Raw genomic sequence first — 17,440 nt, forward strand, 5'->3', positions numbered from 1 at the left:
TGGGGTGGGTGGAAGCAGGTTTTCTCGATCCGAGTCTCGACAGGTGGGTTAATTGGACTATCGGCTACACACTTGACGAGGAGTAGAAGCAATTTTTCTTGTTTGGAAGGTCGAACTTTCGAATGCAATAGTGAGACCCCCCGCTTGACGTCTCCCTCCCTCTTAAGGCCTAGCTCGATCTTTCTTTCCCTCCCAACGACCAACACCGAATCCGTCCCCTTCTTTCTCTTCCGTATTCTCTTCCTCTCTCTTCGCCTACGCCCCTCCCCTCGAATCTAGCAGCATCTACCAGCAACCGAGGTCCTAAAGTCTCCCCTTGTCCAAACTCTACAGAGGCCTCGCTCCTTCGAGCTCTCCTTCTTCCCTCCCCTTCCCTTCTCCTTGCCGGTTCAGCCTCAAAGCCAGACGACTTTCGATCTTCCAGGGAACTGGATTAGGACCCATATCTCCTCTTCAGTACATCTGTAAAGAAACTCGTTTGACGAGAGAACCAGTGAGTCCATGAGCTTCGAATCGAGAGAGGAAGGGAGGGAGCTCACGAGTTTGTGGAAGAATTCTTAGTAGGAAAGGGTTCTGGAACTTGTAGAGGAGGCTGTATAGGTGGATTGGGAAGAGCTTGCTTCCCTATAGAGAACCGTATAGCTTTCGTTTCAGGAGAGTTGAAGCTCGCCTCTCTCCTCCCTCTCCTCCTCCCTCCACCTCTCGTCAGCTCCGATCCGATGTTCTCTCTCTCTCTCTGAGCTGTATACACTCGCTTCAAACCTGTGCTGACTCTCGTATACCACCTTTGTCTTCTACCAGAACCTCGTCCTGAACCTCTGGAATGTCTGTCGTTGAATCTGGACCTTCGTCGAGCTGGCTTCCACCTCCTCCTCCTCCTCCTTCGAACCACCATCAGCTCGAATCCACGCCTTCCTCCTCTCATCCACCACCCACCGTCCCTCTACCACCTCCACCTTCCCATCATCAACAGCAGCAGCAGCAACGTCGACATCCTTCCTACCCTTCTTCTTCTTCCTCTTCGAATCCTCATCAGCACCCACACTCGTCATCTTTGAACGGATCGACCTCAACAAGCACGACGAAAGGCAACGGCTCGTCGATACCAGCCAGTAGTTCTTCTTGGGGTGTACTGCCACCAGGTGAGTTACTTCATTTCGGCTCAGTTTGTATTTCTCCGAGAACAGCCACCAATCTTTCGTATCTCGGGATCAGAGACTCTCGAGGGAGGCGAAGGAGGGAGAGGAGAGGAGAGGAGAGAGGAGAGAGAGGAGGTGGGCCCAGAAACGACAGCGAGAAGGCGGGATATGAACTCTTTGCGGGGTTCATACAGGTTCTCTCGATCAGGGGCCCGACAGGGGAGCGCAACGTGGTCTTGGGCTGAGAGAACAGGGAAGGAAGGTGAAAGGAGGGAAGGTCAATCCAAACCACCACCCTCTTTTGTTCTCTTCCTTTCTTTTGTTTCTCTCAGGGAGCAGGACTCCCCCTTCCCCGCGTTGCCTGCTTCCTGCTTTGAAGATTCGACCTCTTCAATCACCTTCTCTCCTCCTTCGACGAGGCTTCACGGGATGGAGCCTCCTTCAGTTCCATCCCACCTCGCGGTCTCTCCTCTCGACTGGCGTTCGTCTCGTTACTCTCCAGCTCTTTTCTCTACCGCTTCTCCTTTAAGATCGACGACCCAGCTGACTTACATTTACTCGTTTCACAACCTTCCTCTCAGACGCTCCTCGTTCGTACACACCTGTCAAGCTCGTCGGAGATGGATCGTTTGGAACCGTCTGGCTTTGCGACTGGCACTCTCCTCTTCCCGCTGGAACGACTCTCAGTCCGATGCAGTGTGGAGCCGGAGCGAGACCAGAATGGGTGGGGAAGAGGCTGGTGGCGGTGAAGAGGATGAAGAGGGTTTGGGAGAGAGGGTGGGAGGAAGCTGGGAAGCTGAAGGAGCTCGAGGTGAGTTGGTCGTGCTTTCCTTCCTTCGGCCTCAGAGTCTCAACTTTCGAGGTCGCATCTCGCCGAGATTTTTCCTATCGAGGAGGAGTAGCTGTTGGTGTCGATGCGAACATTTCTTGTTCAGAAGACGAGTCACTCATCTCGATCCTTTGCTTCCTCAGTCGTTACGGTCGATCCCCTCCCATCCGAACATCATCCCCCTCTACGACGCCTTCCTCCAACCAACCAAGGAACTCTACTTCGTCTTCGAGTGCATGGAAGGAAACCTCTACCAACTCACCAAGTCGCGCAAAGGTCGTCCTCTCGCTGGAGGTCTGATCGCCTCCGTCTTCCATCAGGTCATCTCCGGTCTCGATCACATCCACGCTTCAGGCTACTTCCATCGAGACATGAAGCCCGAGAACCTCCTCGTCACCACCATTGGACTTCAGGACTACCTTCCCGTTCGAGAGACGCCGATACCGCCAGGAACGAGGATGGAAACGGACGTCGTGGTCATCGTCAAGCTCGCCGACTTCGGACTCGCCAGGGAGATCAACTCGAAACCTCCTTACACCGAATACGTCTCGACGAGATGGTACCGAGCTCCCGAGGTGCTGCTGAGGAGTCGAGACTACGGACCTCCGGTGGATATGTGGGCTCTGGGGACGATCTTAGCTGAGCTCGTCAACCTCAAGCCGATCTTCCCTGGTCAGAGCGAGGTGGATCAGGTATACAAGATCTGTGCGATCTTGGGAGATCCGAGTAGGGAGTACGGACTGGACGAGAGAGGGAAGCCGAGAGGAGGAGGAGATTGGGATCGAGGGATCAAGATGGCGAGAGCTGTTGGGTTTGGATTTCCGAAGGTGAATTCGACTCGACTCTCGTCCCTCCAACCCTCGTCGCGTCGCAGTTCGTCTTTTCCCTTTACTGACCCCTTCTTCTGTTCTCATCTTCTTTTGTCTCAGATGTCACCACCACCGTTCGCTTCCCTCTTCCAACCTTCCATCCCTCTCACCCTCATCGACTGCATCTCCGAGTGCCTTCGATACAACCCAAAACATCGAATCACCGCCAAAGCCTGCCTCGAACACGCCTACTTCCGAATCACGGTTCCTCGCATCCAAGCCACTCCCTACATCCCAGCCATGCCCGAAGCTCCTTCCCCTTCCTCCTTCCCCGGTCGACCCTCCCAACCTCATCTCTCGTCGTCGTCCTCGAATTCGGTCCTCATCTCTCCTCCCAACTCCGGCGTCGTCCACGGAGTCCCAGAACGAGATCTCCCTCCTTCCCACTCGTCTATCCCTCACCAGAACCCTCCTTCGTTCAACATCGTCGACGGATCCACTCGAACCCTCCCTCCTCCTCAACTCTCTCCTCTCCTCGCCCAGAACCAAAACCAGACCCGAGCTCCTTTCTACCCTCAGTACCGCGACTCTCCCTCTCAAATCCCTTCTTCACCCTCAGGAGGATCCGGCATCTCCATCCACTCCCAAAACTCCCAGAAGACGGTCTACGACACTCCAGGACTCGAGCACAACATCTCGTCGGCCTCGACCCTCATCTCTCCTCGGATACGGACGAGCGGAGCCTCAGCTCTCGTCGACCAACTTCGAGAGCTCGATCTTCCAGCAGCAGATCTCTCGAGCTACGGAAGACGAGCTCCACCGTCGGGAATCAGTCGTTACAACTTCAAGGAGGATCAGCCGTCGTCTGCGTCGCCGACGTCGAACTCGTGGCAGCAGCAGCACTCCTCCCAAGCGAGTCATGGATCGAGCAACTCTCATCTCAGTCAGAACCACTACGACGGATCGAATTACGAAGGCTACGACGGTCGAAGCCACTCCTCCATCTCCCCAGCCTTCGCTCAATCGAGCAGCACCGTCAACTCAGGCAGTCACGCCAGTTCTTCCTCCCACATCGATACTCCAGGAAACGGATCTCACTACCGCCAGCACCCTCCTCCTACCATCCGTACTCCCTACGACGACGAGCTCTCGATGCCTCCCCCGATGGACGACGAACGAGTTCGAAGACAGGACGTCGTCATGGCCAACGCTCAAGTCGAAGCAGCGAAACGAGCAGCTCTCCCCGTCCCAAAGAAGAAGAAGTGGGGACTCGGATCTGTCTTTGGAGGTTCGAACGAGTCGAAACACGAGTCTCTCGCTCCCGTCGGAGAGGAACCCAACGGATCGTCGCACTCGCTTCCTCTCAAACGGACTCAGTCGATCTCGAACGCTCCCGACTCAGGACCTTCCCCGTCGGTCAGCAACGATCCTCTCGACGTGAAGGCTGCTCAGAAGGAGGCGAAGAGGGTGGCTAAGCAGCTCGAGTTGGCGAAGAGGGAGGCTGCTCAGGCTCAGGCGAGGGAGAGAGCGAGAGCCGTCATGCAGAAGAGGGATCGACTCGTCGCCGAGCAGGTCAGCACGAACAAGGCCAACGGAGGAGGAGTCGTCGAGATCGAGTGGAGGGACATGACAACTGGACGGTCGATGCTTGCTACGGACCACAGGTCCCCTCAGAAGGACAAGGGGAAACAGGTCGATCGACAACAGTCGGCAGCTTCCTCGTCGTCGAGAGATCGTCTCGGAGCTCCCAGTTCGTCCTCCCTCAACCACTCAGCTTCGAACCCTCATCTCGGTGGATCGTCAGCTTCCCATCGGAGTGGAGCTTCAGGTGGACCCTTCAAACCTTTCGATCCGACGAGGGAGCATCGACACAAGTCGCGTCGGAGGGATGGAGACGACGATCATTCGATGTCTTCGCTCGACGCCAACTCGCTACGTTCTCCTTCGATCATGACCTTCCAGAGTGTGGACAGTGAGTTCAATCTCTCTCCTCTATCTCTGCTCCCACTCGATCACTCTGAGACTGACCCTTTCCTCTTTCTCTCCCTTTCTCAGGCGATCCCGGACCTCGTTCCTCCCCTCGCCAGTACCCTTCCTCCCTCAGTCGGACAGCCGCTTCCGTCTCCTCCCAAGGCTCCACGTCCTCTCCTCAACTCTACTCCCTCCCTCACGGATCAGGCTCGATCGGAGATCAACTCTCGAGAGACTTCAGAGAACACACGAACCTCGGCAGTCCCTCCGGTCGCTACGCTTCTCCTTCGTCGAAGTACGATCCTTACGGACGTCCAGTCGTCCAGGCTAGCAACCTCTCGTTACCGGGGATGTCGAGTCAGGGCTTGAGCTTGGATGGGTATAACGAGATGTTCAGAGTGGTGAGTTGTTCTCTCTCTCTCTCTCGACGAAGAGAAGCAACGCACGCAGAACTGACGAGACGCGTCTTCATCTTTCTCTCCTCCCTTCAGCCCAACCCTCCGAACGCCAACTCCAGTCACACCACCCTCCCTCCCTTCTCCCACATCGCCTCCGTCGCCGATCAACATCAGCAGCATCAATCTCGACATCCTTCTCACTAAGCCTCCCGCCCTCCCTCTTCTTTCGTCTTCGATGGACCTCCCGCCTTCCCTCTCTCATCTCCCCCCATATCTACCTAGTCTCACCCTGCCCTTCTCTACGCGTTGACCGCTCACCTCTACTTACCCTCTTTTTTTCTACCCTCTCGTGTTGATCCACATACCTCTATTCTACCTAAGTCTGTCGTCCTTTTGTTCCTTCTTTGTTCGCCTGCATCTTCGATTCTCCATCCTATTTCGTTTCGAGATCTCTGATCGCCCATCTTATGTAAACTCGCTAGTCTACGGTTTTCGATCCTAGCTTCTTTTTCGGACCAACCAGGAGAGAAGAGAAGCCGGCGAGGCAGAGTTGGGCGAGGGAGAGCTGGTCGAGATGGGAGAGGATGTATTGGGATAATTTCCAGAGGGAAGACGATCGGAGGGACTGGAGAAGTATGAAGAGGTGATCGAAAGATCAGCTTGGCAAGAGAAAGGTGAGAAGCAAGGAAGGAGAGGGAGAGAAGTTGAGCAAGGAAAGGCGCGGAGGTTGAGCTCACCTTCCTCGGGAATCCTCTCCCTCCTGCTGTTCGTGCATTTGCTAACATTTTTCGAGCTGAACGCCAGATGGTTACCAGCGAGTTTGGACGAATGACAGAACAATTCCTGAAAAGGTTCTCCAAAGGAGATGGTCGCGGTTTGGAAGGAGATCACTCTTGCCTTTCCCTCCCAACTCTCACTCCCCCTCGCTCTCTCCTTATGGCGACCCCTTCCACCTCCAAACGCTCCTCACGAGCTTCCTCCTCTTCTTCCAAAGCTCCTACTCCCAAATCCAAGCCAGCTCCGACTCGAAAAGCCTCAGGTTCAGCTTCCAGGGGCAAAGGGACGAAGAAGAAGAAGGAGGTCATCGTGCTCTCCTCGGACGACGACGACCAGGAAATCAGTTCGAGCGATATCGACGGTTCAGATTTCGAGGAATCGAGAAACAAGGAGAGGGAGAAGAAGAGGAAACTTCAAGAGAAGGAAGGTGGCAAGCCCAACAAGAAGTCTAGGAAGGGTGCAGAGGAGGAGGAGAGCCACGACGAGGAGGAGGACGAGGAGGAGGATGCGAGTGACGCTTCTGCTGAGGTTTCAGAGATCGAAGAAGACGACGAGGAGGAGGAGAACGTCGTTTCCAAGGGCAAGGGAAAACCTTTCAAGTCGAAGGATGGAACTACAGTCGTCAGGCAGGTCGTCAAAGCGCCTACCACAGGTCTCGGTGAGCTCCATTCTCCTTCCCTGCCTCCCTTCCCTTCTTTGACCGTCTCGATCTCGCTCGGTCCGACTACCTTCTCACTCGTTTCAACCTCTAGTCCCCGCTGGTCAGGTCTCCAAGAACACCCTCGGATTCCTAGAGGATCTCACGAAGCCTGGCCACAACGATCGGGAGTGGTGTGGGCTTCTCTTTCCTCCCTCCCTCCTCCTTCTCTCGAGCTCGCGTCCTGACTGGAGCTCTTCCCTTTCGTCTCCGCCACAGTCTGGGCCAACGAACCTCGATACCGAATGGCTGAGAAGGAATGGAACGCTTTCGTCGATACCCTCGTTCCCAAGATTATGGAAATCGATGATGAGATCCCCTACATGCCGTCGAAGGACTTGGTGGTTCGTTCCTTTCGCTTCGGCCCCTCCTTCTTTCCTTGCCCTGTCGAAGCTCACTTCACCCTTTTCTTCCTTCGGGTCACGATCTACAGCATAGAATCTACAGAGACGTCCGATTCTCGAACGACAAGACCCCTTACAAGAAGGTTCATCTCGCTCGTTCTTCTCCGTCCTTCGACCTTTGCTCGACGCGTCCGATCTCGTCCACGCTGACCTTCAACTGTTCTTCTTCATTTCCCGCTTTTCTCAACATCCAGAACCTATCCGCAAGTCTCTCTAGAACTGGTAGGAAGGGAGGTTTCGCTCACTGTACGTCTAAACCAACTCGCCCTTCTCGACGCGACGCGTCTTTGTTCTTCGTTCTCTTTTCGAGGAAGGCTTGCTCACGCTCTTTCTTCTTCTTTGCCTGTTCCTACTTTTTAGACCACGTCATGAGTGAGCACATTTTGTTTTTTTTGCAGTCCCTTCCACTCCTTCCTTTCTTCCTCGTTCGTCTCGCTCCTGATCTTCACTCCGCCTTCCGTCCCTCTTTCTTCCTCTTCAGTCATGCCGAACGGACGATCCATTCTCGCTGCTGGAGTCTGGGGACCTGACAAGGATCAGCTTGGTATGTTCTCTCCCCTCTCTTTACTTCTCTTTCGCTCCGTTCGTCCCTGCTCTTTCTGACTTCGTCCGTTTCGCCGACTCTTCTGTCCCCACAGCTTCTATTCGGTTCGTCCCTCCGTCTCAACCAATTCCCTCTTCTCTTTCATCTCTGATTGCAAGTCGATTTGACTGAGCTGACCTTCGCCTTCTCTCTCCTTCCTTCCCTCGCTCCAGAGCCTTCATCCTCAACTCCCCAAAACGTCTTCGAAAAATCCTCTCCGCTCCGGAGTTTGTTGCCGAGTTCGGAGAACCCAAACCTTTCGCCGATGCGAAGAAGAAGCCCAAGAAGAAGAAGAAGGCTGCCGACTCGAGCGACGAGGACGAGGAGGAAGCGGAGGATCACGATGCGCCGAGCGCGAGGAGAAGGAGGAGTGTGTTTGGCGGGGAGGATGTGAGTTCATCGAGCTTGACGTTTCCTGTTTTTCTGATCTGAGGTCTGGGCGGAGAGGAGACGTGGTCCGAGAAGATGGAAGGTCGAGCTCGACGCGTCGAGATTCGAGCTGATCGTTCCCGTTATTTTTTCACGTTCCCGGTCCATCAGGCTCTCAAAGTCGCTCCTAAAGGAATCTCGAAAGATCATCCCGACATTGATCTTCTCAAGCTTAGATCGGTGGCGGTCATCAAGCAGTTCGTTTCCCTCTTTCCTCCCCGTCTCCTCTCGTTCTCCATCTCTCGCTGACTTCTCCTCCCCGCCCCCTTCCTCTTTTGTTTCCGCAGGTTCAAGGACAACGACGTTACCTCTCCTGGGTGGCAAGACGAGCTCCTTCGAGTCATCAAGATCGTTCAACCTTTCGTTCATCTGTGAGTGCTCGAAGTCGAAGTTGAAGTCGAGTCGAAGTCCGAAGGGAGCTGGAACTGACTCGTCGACTCTTTTCGGTATTTGGTTCAGGCTCAACGAAATGGTCACCCCTGCCGAAGCTGAGGAGGAAGAGGAGGGCGACGGCGAGGGTGAGGAGGGAGGAGAGGCAGAGGACGACGAGGAATGAGCTCGATCTGCCTTTTTTTGGTGAGCTCCTTCTCGCAACGTCTCGTTCCTCTCCTCGTTTCCTAACCTCCTTTGTGTCTTCTTTGCAGCATAACGACCAAAATACGATGTCTTCACACGTACTTCTTCATCGCAGCCAGAATTTGAGTCCGATATATGTCGCAGGACAGCCTCGCTTTCTCCCATTCACCGACCTCGCTCTCTTTTAAACTCCAACCACCACCATGACTCCCCCTCGTCTTCCCTCATGATCAAACTTCCGTGAACTCTCTAGCTCCCTCGCGGCGGGAAGCTTTTCCCCGAGCGATTGACAAGTAGGGAGGGAGGGATCGAGAGGATGCTGAACGAGAGTAACGATTCGAGGGTTTTGGATATCGGTGAGCCCATCAGTTTGCTACTCGCGATGGCTCATGTGTTTGAGAGTAGCTGCACAAGAGAGGGGGGGAAGTCTTGAGGGTTGAGGGAGGGAAGAAGGAGGAAGAGAGAGCTCGAGCTGATCCCGTCACGTCGTTTCTTCCCTCTCTTCTTTGCAGGATCTGGACTCGAAGCGATATGGGCGACGGATGTTGCTTCAACGTTCCCTGAGGTCGAGGTGTATGCGATCGATCTGATTCCTGTGGAGACGAGGTGAGTCCATTGCGATCTCGGATTGGTACGAGGAAACGAGGAAGCACGAGAGCTCATCGTTCTCATCCTACACGTCCAGATTCGTTCCTCAGAACCTGAATACGGAGGTCTGGGACATCACGGATGGGCTTCCCTACCCTGGGGAATACTTGTGAGTTTGAAGATGTAGCTCGGAGGCGCGTTCGATCCCATCGCTGATCGGCTCTGTCGTTTCAGAAATCTCGTCCACATCCACTGTCTCCTCTGGTGGACTCCTCACATGTATCAGAACACTATCCTGGAAGCTTTGCGGTGTCTTCGAGTCGGTGGATTCCTCATCATCGAGGAACCCGACGTTCGTCCCTTTTCCTCGCTCTGGATCCGCTTCCTTCGACTCACACGCGCCTTCTCTCTTCTTCTCCGGGGCGAGCTCAAAGACTGCGAAGGAAACAAGCAGATACAATGGGTCTTCTCTCTACATCCAGACCTTGTCTACGGAAACAAGGCTTCGGCTCTTTTCGGTCTCCTTGAGGGAGCTCGTCGAGTCGACGATTTTGGAGGACGGTGGACGATTCGATAGGGTCGAGGAGGAGTCTTTCAAGAACCATGTCGGACCTAGGACAGATATCAGTGAGTCTCGACGCAATATTCTTCCCTTCCTTCGAAGAGGTCAAAGCGAGAGGGAAGAGCCGAGTTTCAATACGCGTCCCGTCCCTCCCTTCGCTTACTTTCTCGCCTATTCCTTTTTTCGCTCCTTGGCAGTCCAGACGCCTTTGGAACAGGAGAACTCCCTTGAACTCCCTGCTTCTCGTTGGAACTCTGAGTGGGTTTTGGAGAAGCCAGGTGAGCGATCTCCGCTGTTTCTCTCGACGTTTCGGCTACCCCTTGCTGAGCTGCGACGCGTTTCGTCCCTCTCTTGTTTCCTTCAGCTTCTCGTTCCAGACCTGGAAGACCCAAAGAGAACGAGGACGGTTAAGACTGGAAGTAGCCAGCTGGGATTCTATCTGAAAATGGTGTGAGTACCTTCAGACCTTGTTTTTTCCTCGAGAGAAAAAAAGGGAAGGCTGATGGGCAGTTCTTTCGCCAGGCGAGGGGTTAATTTTGGGCTCTACTTGGGGTTCAAATCAATCTACGCTGTGAAGAGATGAGGTTTGGGGAATTATTGATGAATTTTACGGACATCTGCAGATCTTTCCTTTCCTTCCAATCAGCAAGATCCGATTTCGAGGACGCGTTTCATCAAGGGAGGGAATCGCGTCCGTGAGTCTTCTCACGTCCCTTCCTCTTCCCCTTTCTGTTCAATCGCGACGCTGATTTTCTTCCGCCTCTCTCTTCCTGTCTTTCACAAGCCTGAAGCCGTAAAGGAAGGTCTTCAAGCGTGTTTCGGTATCTGAAGATGGTGTTCGACGCGTCGCTTAATCTCCTTCCGACCGAATCGATAACCGGAATCTTCTTCCCAACATCACCTGCTCTTCTGGCCCTGTTTACGACCTGGGTCAGAAGACCCATAGATGAAACGGCGGAGCCATGTTGACTTCTTCCTTGGCTGCTCTACAAAGATCGAAACCAAATCCGCTCTCGCTCTCTACCTAACCGCCATCGTCCTTCCACCCTTCTTCAACTCTCCTTCCTTCACCATGTCCGCCGCTCTTGAACAATCCTCCTCCAACAACTCTGTCGATCCTTCTCATGCTGAGAAGAGGCAGATTGGTCAATACGAAGCTGGACCTCTCAGGCCTATGGTTACTCCTCGTGAGTTCGCCTTTTCCTCCCTCCGGTTGTTTCTCGTTCAACAGGCCAAACCCCCCTCCTCCCTTCTTCTCTTCTCTCTACAGACGGACACCCAGTCGATACCAGCCAGCCTGGATTCCCAGTATACCACAGGAAGGTACGTATCTTCTCGCACGATCCTCGTTGTTAAGCAAAGTCAAACACTCGAAATCGCTCTGACCTTCCCTCCGTCCTCCTACAGTTCGCGGACCCTGCCCCCCTTGGTCTCTTCTCCTTCGGAATCACCACCTTCGTCAACTCCATGTACGTGCTCAACGCTCGAGGTATCACCAACCCCAACGTCGTGATCAGTCTGGCTCTGTCGGTTGGAGGGCTCAACACCATCCTCGCTGGGTAAGTCGAAGCTCTCTTCCACTCTTCCTTGCGACGTTTCAGGCTCGAACTGACCCTCTTTTCGTTCCCCTGCTTTCTTCAGAATGTGGGAGTTTGCCTGTGGAAACACCTTCGCCGCTACGACCTTCACCAGTTACGGAGGGTTCTACCTCTCGTTCGCTGTGAGTACGAGCGACGACCTTGGGACGCGTCTCGTTTCGACCAACCTCGCTGACCTCTCCCTCTTTCCCTTTCCCAGATCGCCCTCCTGTAAGTTCTCCTTTGCAACACCTGAAACCTTTCTAGCTGGTACTGATCGTTATTTCCTTCTAGCCCTGCCTCCGGAGTTCAGGCCTCCTACCTCCTCGATCCTTCCACGGGAACCATGCTCAAGGGACTCGCTCTTCTCAAGGGCTACGCTGAGGTCGGAAACGCCATCTCGATCTGGGTGAGTCATTTCATAATCACTTCTAGACCTCGAAAGTCTACTGACACTCCATCTCTCTCGCTTTCAGCTCTTCTCCTGGATGATGTGAGCTTTTCCTCCTCTCTCCCTTTTTCGAACGCGTCGTTGCTCACTCCTTTCTCGTCTTTCCGACTGCTCACCTTTCTTCTCTCTCGTCTTTTCTTCACAGCATGTCCTTCATCTTTGTCCTCGGTTCCTTCAAGTCCAACGCTTGCCTCGTCGGCATGTTCGTCTGCGTTTTCTTCCAGTTCATGTTGTGCGTTCTCTCTCTCTCTCGCTCTCTCTCTCTCCCCGTTTGAGCGTCGTGCTGATCTCTGTTCGTTCTACAGCCAAGCTATCGGATACATGAACTACGTCGATCACCTCGTCAACGGATCCGACAAGTGGTTCCACGTCGCTGGATGGTACGTCTTCTTTCGCTCCCCGTCAACAAAACAAACCAAAACACAACAAACCGAAAGCTGACCCCTCGTTCTTCCTCCCGTCTCTCGCAGGTTCGGACTCGGAACCGCCTTCCTCGCCTTCTACGTCGCCTTCGCCGCTTTGATCTCCCCCGTCGGAATGACCTACTTCAGGATCCCCGTCTGGCAGCTCGGAGGAAAGAAGGCTGAGAAGGAGGGTCACTAAACGACTCGCTTGCTTTCCCTCGTCTTTTCGTTGGTTGGTCTTTGGGTTGCTTTTCTGCTCGTGCTTTTGCTTTTACTGTTTACTGTTACTGAGTTCTGACGATATGATAATAGTGGGGGAGATCTTCACCCCCTTTCCAAGACCTTTGAACGAGCGAGAACGAAGAAGAAAAGCGCATCGTCGCTGCTCATGATGCTTACTTGATTAAGCCGTCGTCGCTTCTTCGACTGATCCTTCCGGGCTTCAGCTTGTTGAAAGAAGGACACTGAAGCTCTGAGAAAGTCCAACCAAGAACTGAGACGAGAGGAGGCGATCAACTCGGAGAGAACCAAACAAAAACAGAAGAGGAGGGCGAGAGCGAGAGGGACCTTGTAGGTATTTCGAGAGTGAGTCGGAACTTAGCTGGAAGAGAGCAGGTGCGGTGATGCTGACGAGATTGAGATCGATGGAGCTGCTGGGTACATAGTCGAGGGAAGAGGGAGGACCGAGAAGGGGGAGGAGAGGTCGAGCTCACCGAAGTCAAGAGAGGAGGAGGGTTTCCGGGGCTTCTTTTTTTGGGCAAGTTTGCTGAAAAATGAACTGGGTCAAGTTGAATCTGAGAAGTATATATTCACTCTCTTTCCCTTGATATGTCGTGGTCGCTAAAGGCGACGAAGTCGATGACCCTCCTCCTTCGAAGCTCACCGCGGCTCCTCCTTCCTCCCTCCTTCCCTTTTCGTACCCCTCCTTCTGCCCCAACGTCGATCTTTGAGCGATGCGACACCTCCTCCCAAAAACTCTAGAAGATCTTCCTTCCACCCTCCGACTCTCTCGTCGATCTCTGGTTCGGTCGAATCGAACTCTGGTCCTTCTCTCGTTCGGATCCATCTCCTCCCTCTTGTTCTACCTCTTCTTCCTTCACCGACACCACCCTTCCTCCTCCTCCTCGATCCTACCACTCCCTCCGATTTCCAATCCGGCGTTATTCAACCCTTATCTCCCTTCCAATGCTCAAGCCAACTCTCGAATTCACCGATTAGGACAGGATACCGAAACCCAGGACTGGGCCTCCCTCCTCCCTCCCGACTCTCCCTCTTTGAGCTCTCTGCCTCTCGGAGCAGAATGGTTCCCTCTCCTCTCCTCTCCTCCACCTTCTTCTCCTCCCCTCTTTCGACCTTTCCCTCTCGCGAATCTTTCCCAAATCTACCCTCCAACTCCTCCAGATCTCACCAACCGAGATGCTCCTCCGCCAAACGAGAGCAACCGATACGGTCAGCCCTGGCCGGATTTCGCGAAGAAATGGAAACCACCAAAGATGGGGAAACCATGGAAGGTCGCTCCTAGAGTTCAGGCGGAGCAGAGTGCGTTCGTCAAGGGGAGAAACGGGAGGGAAGAACTGTTGGAAGGGAGAAGGGAGGTGATTCGGAACGGGTTCTTGGTCTCGTGGGAGGGCTACAAGAAACGAGCGTGGGGTGAGTCGGATCCGATCTTATCTTTTCGGAGATAGGACTAATGAAAGTCTGATCGGATCTCTGATCTCTACAGGCTACGACGAAGTCAAACCCAACACAGGTCTCTCTTCCTCTCCCTTCAACGGTTGGGGAGCAACCATCATCGAGTGCGCGTTCTCTCCCTTCCTTCCCCTCTTCCTCCCTTGATCAATTCACTCACCACCACTCCATTCGTTCTGGCAGCTCCCTCGACACCCTCCTCCTCCTCTCTCTCCCCTCGGAATACTCCCTCGCTCGAGAACACGTCCGTCTTCTCGACTTCGACACCATTTCGGGTCGGTCGACGACGAAAGGATTTCTCTACGAGACTGGCAACTTTGGAGGGAGATCGGATGTGTTGGAGGAGAGGTACTGGCCTTCGCTACCTGTGTTCGAGACGACGATCAGGTACCTGGGAGGGTTACTGAGTGCATACGATCTGGTGAGTCGAGAGGGAGAGGGAAGAACGTGACGGACGCGTCGAGCCCACTCTCCTTGCTCGTTACCTTTGCTTCTCGGATCAGACTGGAGATCAGCTCATGCTGGATCGTGCCGAGGAGCTGGGGAAGATTCTGTACGTCCATCGTCCCTCGTCTCTCTCGTCTGAGCCCCTCGCGTCCAGCTCACGTCCCTACTCCCCTCATCTTCGCTCCCTCACAGCATCCCAGCCTTCGAGACAGCCTCTGGAATCCCTCACGGATCTCTCAAGCCTGGACGACCTTTCGGATTCGGAACGAACATGCGTGTTTCGCTGGCCGAAGGTGAGCTCGATCTCAGGACGCGTCGAGATCGAGTCCTTTGCTGACTCTTGGCGGCTGCTCGCTCGGTTCGGGATCAAAGCTGGTTCCATGACTCTCGAGATGACGAGACTAAGTCAGTTGACGGGTAATCAGACGTACTTCAACTTTGTGAGTCTTCATTTTCGTTTTCCTGCTCGCATTCCCGTTCCTCCCCTCTGTCGAGACACAGCCTTTCACCCTCCCCCGCTTCCTCTTCCTCAAATACCTCTCCGTCTAGTCGCTCACTCACGCCTCGACTTCTTCGTTTCTTCTACCTCTCCAGGTTCAACGAGTCACCGACGTAATCGACACTCGCCTCTCGCCTCGATCATCGTACCCTCCTCTCATGCCCACGAGCTTCGATCCCGACGAGATCGACAGGTTCAAGGGGATCTTCACTTTCGGTGGATCTGGTGAGCATCATCCGTATCATTCCTCTCGATCTCGAAGCAAATCCTCGGCGCGTCGAACTCGAACTGACGAACTTTCTCTCGGGATCCGTTCTCGCTGTAGCCGACTCCTACTACGAGTACCTCATCAAGCAACATCAGCTTCTTCAAGGGAGACTGCCTCAGTACGCTAGAATGGTAAGATATTTTCTCCCCTCCCTCAACCCATCTCTCCCTCGCTTTCGTCAAGGAACGAAAGCGCGACGACGCGTCCGAACGAACGCTAAACTCCCTTCCCTCCTTCCCTCCTTCCCTCTCTCTCAATCGCTCGTTCTTAAGTACACCGCCGTCATGGAAACAGCCTACAGCACCATCATCCGAATGGTCACGTCTATTCCTGGGAGGAAACTCGTCGTTCGTCTCCTTCCTCTCCTCCTTCACTAGGTCCTTTTCCGTTCACTCGCTGACTCAACCTCCCTTCCTTCGGCGTAGACGATCGGTGAAATCAAAGAAGGGAAATTCGAAGGGAGTTTGGAACATTTGACTTGTTTTGCTGGGTGAGTCGATATTTTCTCGCTCCGTCGCCCGCGTTGCTTGAGTCCAGCTGAATCGTTCTCGCCGGTGGTTTATGGGGAATCGCAGAGCTATGATCGGTCTCGGAGCTCGTCTACTCAACCGACCAGGCGACTTGGATACTGCGAAGGAGGTCACGCAGACTTGTTACTATATGGTTCGTCTTTTCTCGAACCCACCATCTCTCCTTCTTCTTCTCGTTTGAGATCGACGCGACTGACCTTCCCTCTTCGCCTTCCTCCACTCTCCCTCCGCGTCGCCTTTCGTCTTCGATGGCTTGTAGGGAGCTCTAACCGAATCAGGTCTTCAACCCGAGAAAGTCATATTCTTCGCTGAGGACGATCCGAAGCAGTTCGTCAACATCGTCGATCAGGAAGGGAAGCTGTTGTACAAGACACCCGCGGGAAGACCGATGGGAGTCAAGGAGAGCAGTCCGAGGTACATTGGGAGGCCGGAGACTATTGAGTGAGTTTGAAAGCGAGAGGAGGAGGGAAGAAGCGAGGAGCGATAGCTGACTTTTTGACGTTGCCGTTTTGCAGGTCGGTCTTCTACATGTATCGCTTGAGTGAGTATCTGAACGCGAACGGATTATAGGAAAGCGGTAACTAATGCTGTTTGCCTTCCGTCTTTGCAGCTGGAGACCCGATCTGGCAGGTTTGTTTACACTTCAACGATCTCTCCGCTCGACGCGTCGACGAACTGACTTCTTTTACCTCTCTCTCGGGCTTTTCAGGACAAGGGCTGGCGGATGTTCACTTCTTGGTAAATACCTAGAACCTCTCACTCATCCCCACTTCGATATTTTGCTGACGACTCTTGTTCCTCGTCCGAATAGGGCCAACACAACCCTCGTCGAGTACGGTTTCTCGTCTGTAAGCGACGTCAGGAAGGTGAAACCTTCGTTAGTACCCTCGCCGAGTCCTCCTAGATTACGGCTCGTACTTAACTGACTTCATTGATCGGCGGTTCACAGGAAAATGGACAACATGGAGTCGTTCGTTCTCGCTGAGACGCTCAAGTCCGTCCGCCGTCTTCTTCGTCGCCGATTCATCTTCTTCGCTGACTTTTCCTTCTTTTCTCTCGATCAGATATCACTACCTTCTTCAATCTCCGCCAGACCTGATGTCGCTGGACGACTACGTTCTGAATACGGGTCGGTGCACGACGAAACTCAACTCTACGTTCGACGCGACTCGATTTGACTCTTTCCTTTTTTTCCCCTCCTGTTCCTTCGACGAAACAGAAGCGCACCCTTTCATCGCCAATCCCTCCATCCAACCCGGATCTCAAGGTCTCTGGGAGTGCGTCCTTTCACCTCCTTTCGCCTTCTTTCCCTCTCGTGTCGCTCCTCAAACTTCGCTCACTCTCCTCTCCTCTCCTTCCCCTCCCGTCCAGTCCCTCCATTCCTCCCTCTTCTCCCCTCCATCCCGAAGATACCTCCCGTCCTCTCGGCTCAGGAACTCATGCTCAGCTCTGGGATACTCACAAACGAGTCCCTCGCTTCTCGTTGACCAAACGACCCATTCCTCCAGCGTCTCCCGTGAAGGTCCAACGACCCATCGCGCCGCTGAGGAATGGACCTGGGGTGCAAGGTTTAGCGGCTGGTGGTGGAGGAGGAAAGAAACAAGCCGTTGGGGGTGGGATGGGTGCGTTCGATTCGACCGAGGAGAGGGAAGGAGAAGAGAGAGGAGACGAGACGAGACGAGAGAGCTGACTTTGTGGTTTCGGGCTTTACGTTGACAGGCGGCGGTGGTGGGAGACCTAGACCTGTTCCTTAATGGATGGTAGACCTCGGACTTTGTAGCTTTAGGATGAAATTTGAATGACCTCTGTATCT

At 54.0% G+C, this 17,440-nt stretch overlaps 5 protein-coding genes across 5 annotated transcripts; all 5 read left to right on the forward strand.

Moving 5' to 3' along the window:
- Positions 1-823: 823 nt before the first annotated feature.
- On the forward strand, positions 824-5,350 carry BDY24DRAFT_418174 (serine/threonine-protein kinase; the record flags this gene model as incomplete). Its single annotated transcript, XM_076643811.1, has 8 exons — positions 824-1,142; positions 1,348-1,369; positions 1,472-1,620; positions 1,721-1,950; positions 2,112-2,795; positions 2,898-4,749; positions 4,833-5,149; positions 5,240-5,350. The coding sequence occupies 8 exons, from the start codon at positions 824-826 to the stop codon at positions 5,348-5,350; spliced, it is 3,684 nt and encodes a 1,227-aa protein (XP_076493416.1).
- Positions 5,351-5,978: 628 nt separating this feature from the next.
- Positions 5,979-8,743, forward strand: BDY24DRAFT_444228 (DUF2461 domain-containing protein). Its single transcript, XM_076644834.1, has 13 exons — positions 5,979-6,581; positions 6,676-6,756; positions 6,840-6,964; positions 7,054-7,107; positions 7,219-7,270; positions 7,385-7,396; positions 7,506-7,568; positions 7,663-7,672; positions 7,781-7,997; positions 8,148-8,233; positions 8,324-8,407; positions 8,496-8,612; positions 8,681-8,743. Exons 1-12 carry the CDS (start codon positions 6,083-6,085, stop codon positions 8,590-8,592), a joined length of 1,380 nt encoding a protein of 459 aa, XP_076493417.1. The 5' UTR covers positions 5,979-6,082; the 3' UTR covers positions 8,593-8,612; positions 8,681-8,743.
- A 24-nt stretch (positions 8,744-8,767) lies between these two features.
- On the forward strand, positions 8,768-10,354 carry BDY24DRAFT_185683 (class I SAM-dependent methyltransferase). The gene is made up of 7 exons (XM_076636356.1): positions 8,768-8,968; positions 9,125-9,218; positions 9,298-9,369; positions 9,435-9,552; positions 9,635-9,827; positions 9,960-10,040; positions 10,127-10,354. The coding sequence occupies exons 1-7, from the start codon at positions 8,929-8,931 to the stop codon at positions 10,171-10,173; spliced, it is 645 nt and encodes a 214-aa protein (XP_076493418.1). The 5' UTR covers positions 8,768-8,928; the 3' UTR covers positions 10,174-10,354.
- A 480-nt stretch (positions 10,355-10,834) lies between these two features.
- BDY24DRAFT_418176 (acetate uptake transporter family protein) lies at positions 10,835-12,393 on the forward strand (the record flags this gene model as incomplete). The annotated part of the gene is made up of 10 exons (XM_076643812.1): positions 10,835-10,949; positions 11,033-11,085; positions 11,170-11,321; positions 11,404-11,482; positions 11,560-11,570; positions 11,634-11,748; positions 11,816-11,832; positions 11,936-12,022; positions 12,096-12,170; positions 12,261-12,393. The coding sequence occupies 10 exons, from the start codon at positions 10,835-10,837 to the stop codon at positions 12,391-12,393; spliced, it is 837 nt and encodes a 278-aa protein (XP_076493419.1).
- A 709-nt stretch (positions 12,394-13,102) lies between these two features.
- BDY24DRAFT_444229 (glycoside hydrolase family 47 protein) lies at positions 13,103-17,381 on the forward strand (the record flags this gene model as incomplete). Its single annotated transcript, XM_076644835.1, has 20 exons — positions 13,103-13,844; positions 13,918-13,990; positions 14,067-14,304; positions 14,387-14,436; positions 14,523-14,623; positions 14,703-14,770; positions 14,925-15,054; positions 15,155-15,228; positions 15,370-15,444; positions 15,523-15,587; positions 15,673-15,760; positions 15,887-16,068; positions 16,143-16,168; positions 16,238-16,257; positions 16,337-16,365; positions 16,439-16,504; positions 16,577-16,621; positions 16,692-16,904; positions 16,999-17,249; positions 17,347-17,381. The coding sequence occupies exons 1-20, from the start codon at positions 13,148-13,150 to the stop codon at positions 17,379-17,381; spliced, it is 2,526 nt and encodes an 841-aa protein (XP_076493420.1). The 5' UTR covers positions 13,103-13,147.
- Between the last annotated feature and the right edge of the window lie 59 nt (positions 17,382-17,440).

Source organism: Mrakia frigida (genome assembly GCF_051309035.1).
Source record: "Mrakia frigida strain ATCC 22029 unplaced genomic scaffold BDY24scaffold_35, whole genome shotgun sequence".
NCBI classification, from domain to species: Eukaryota; Fungi; Basidiomycota; class Tremellomycetes; order Cystofilobasidiales; family Mrakiaceae; genus Mrakia; species Mrakia frigida.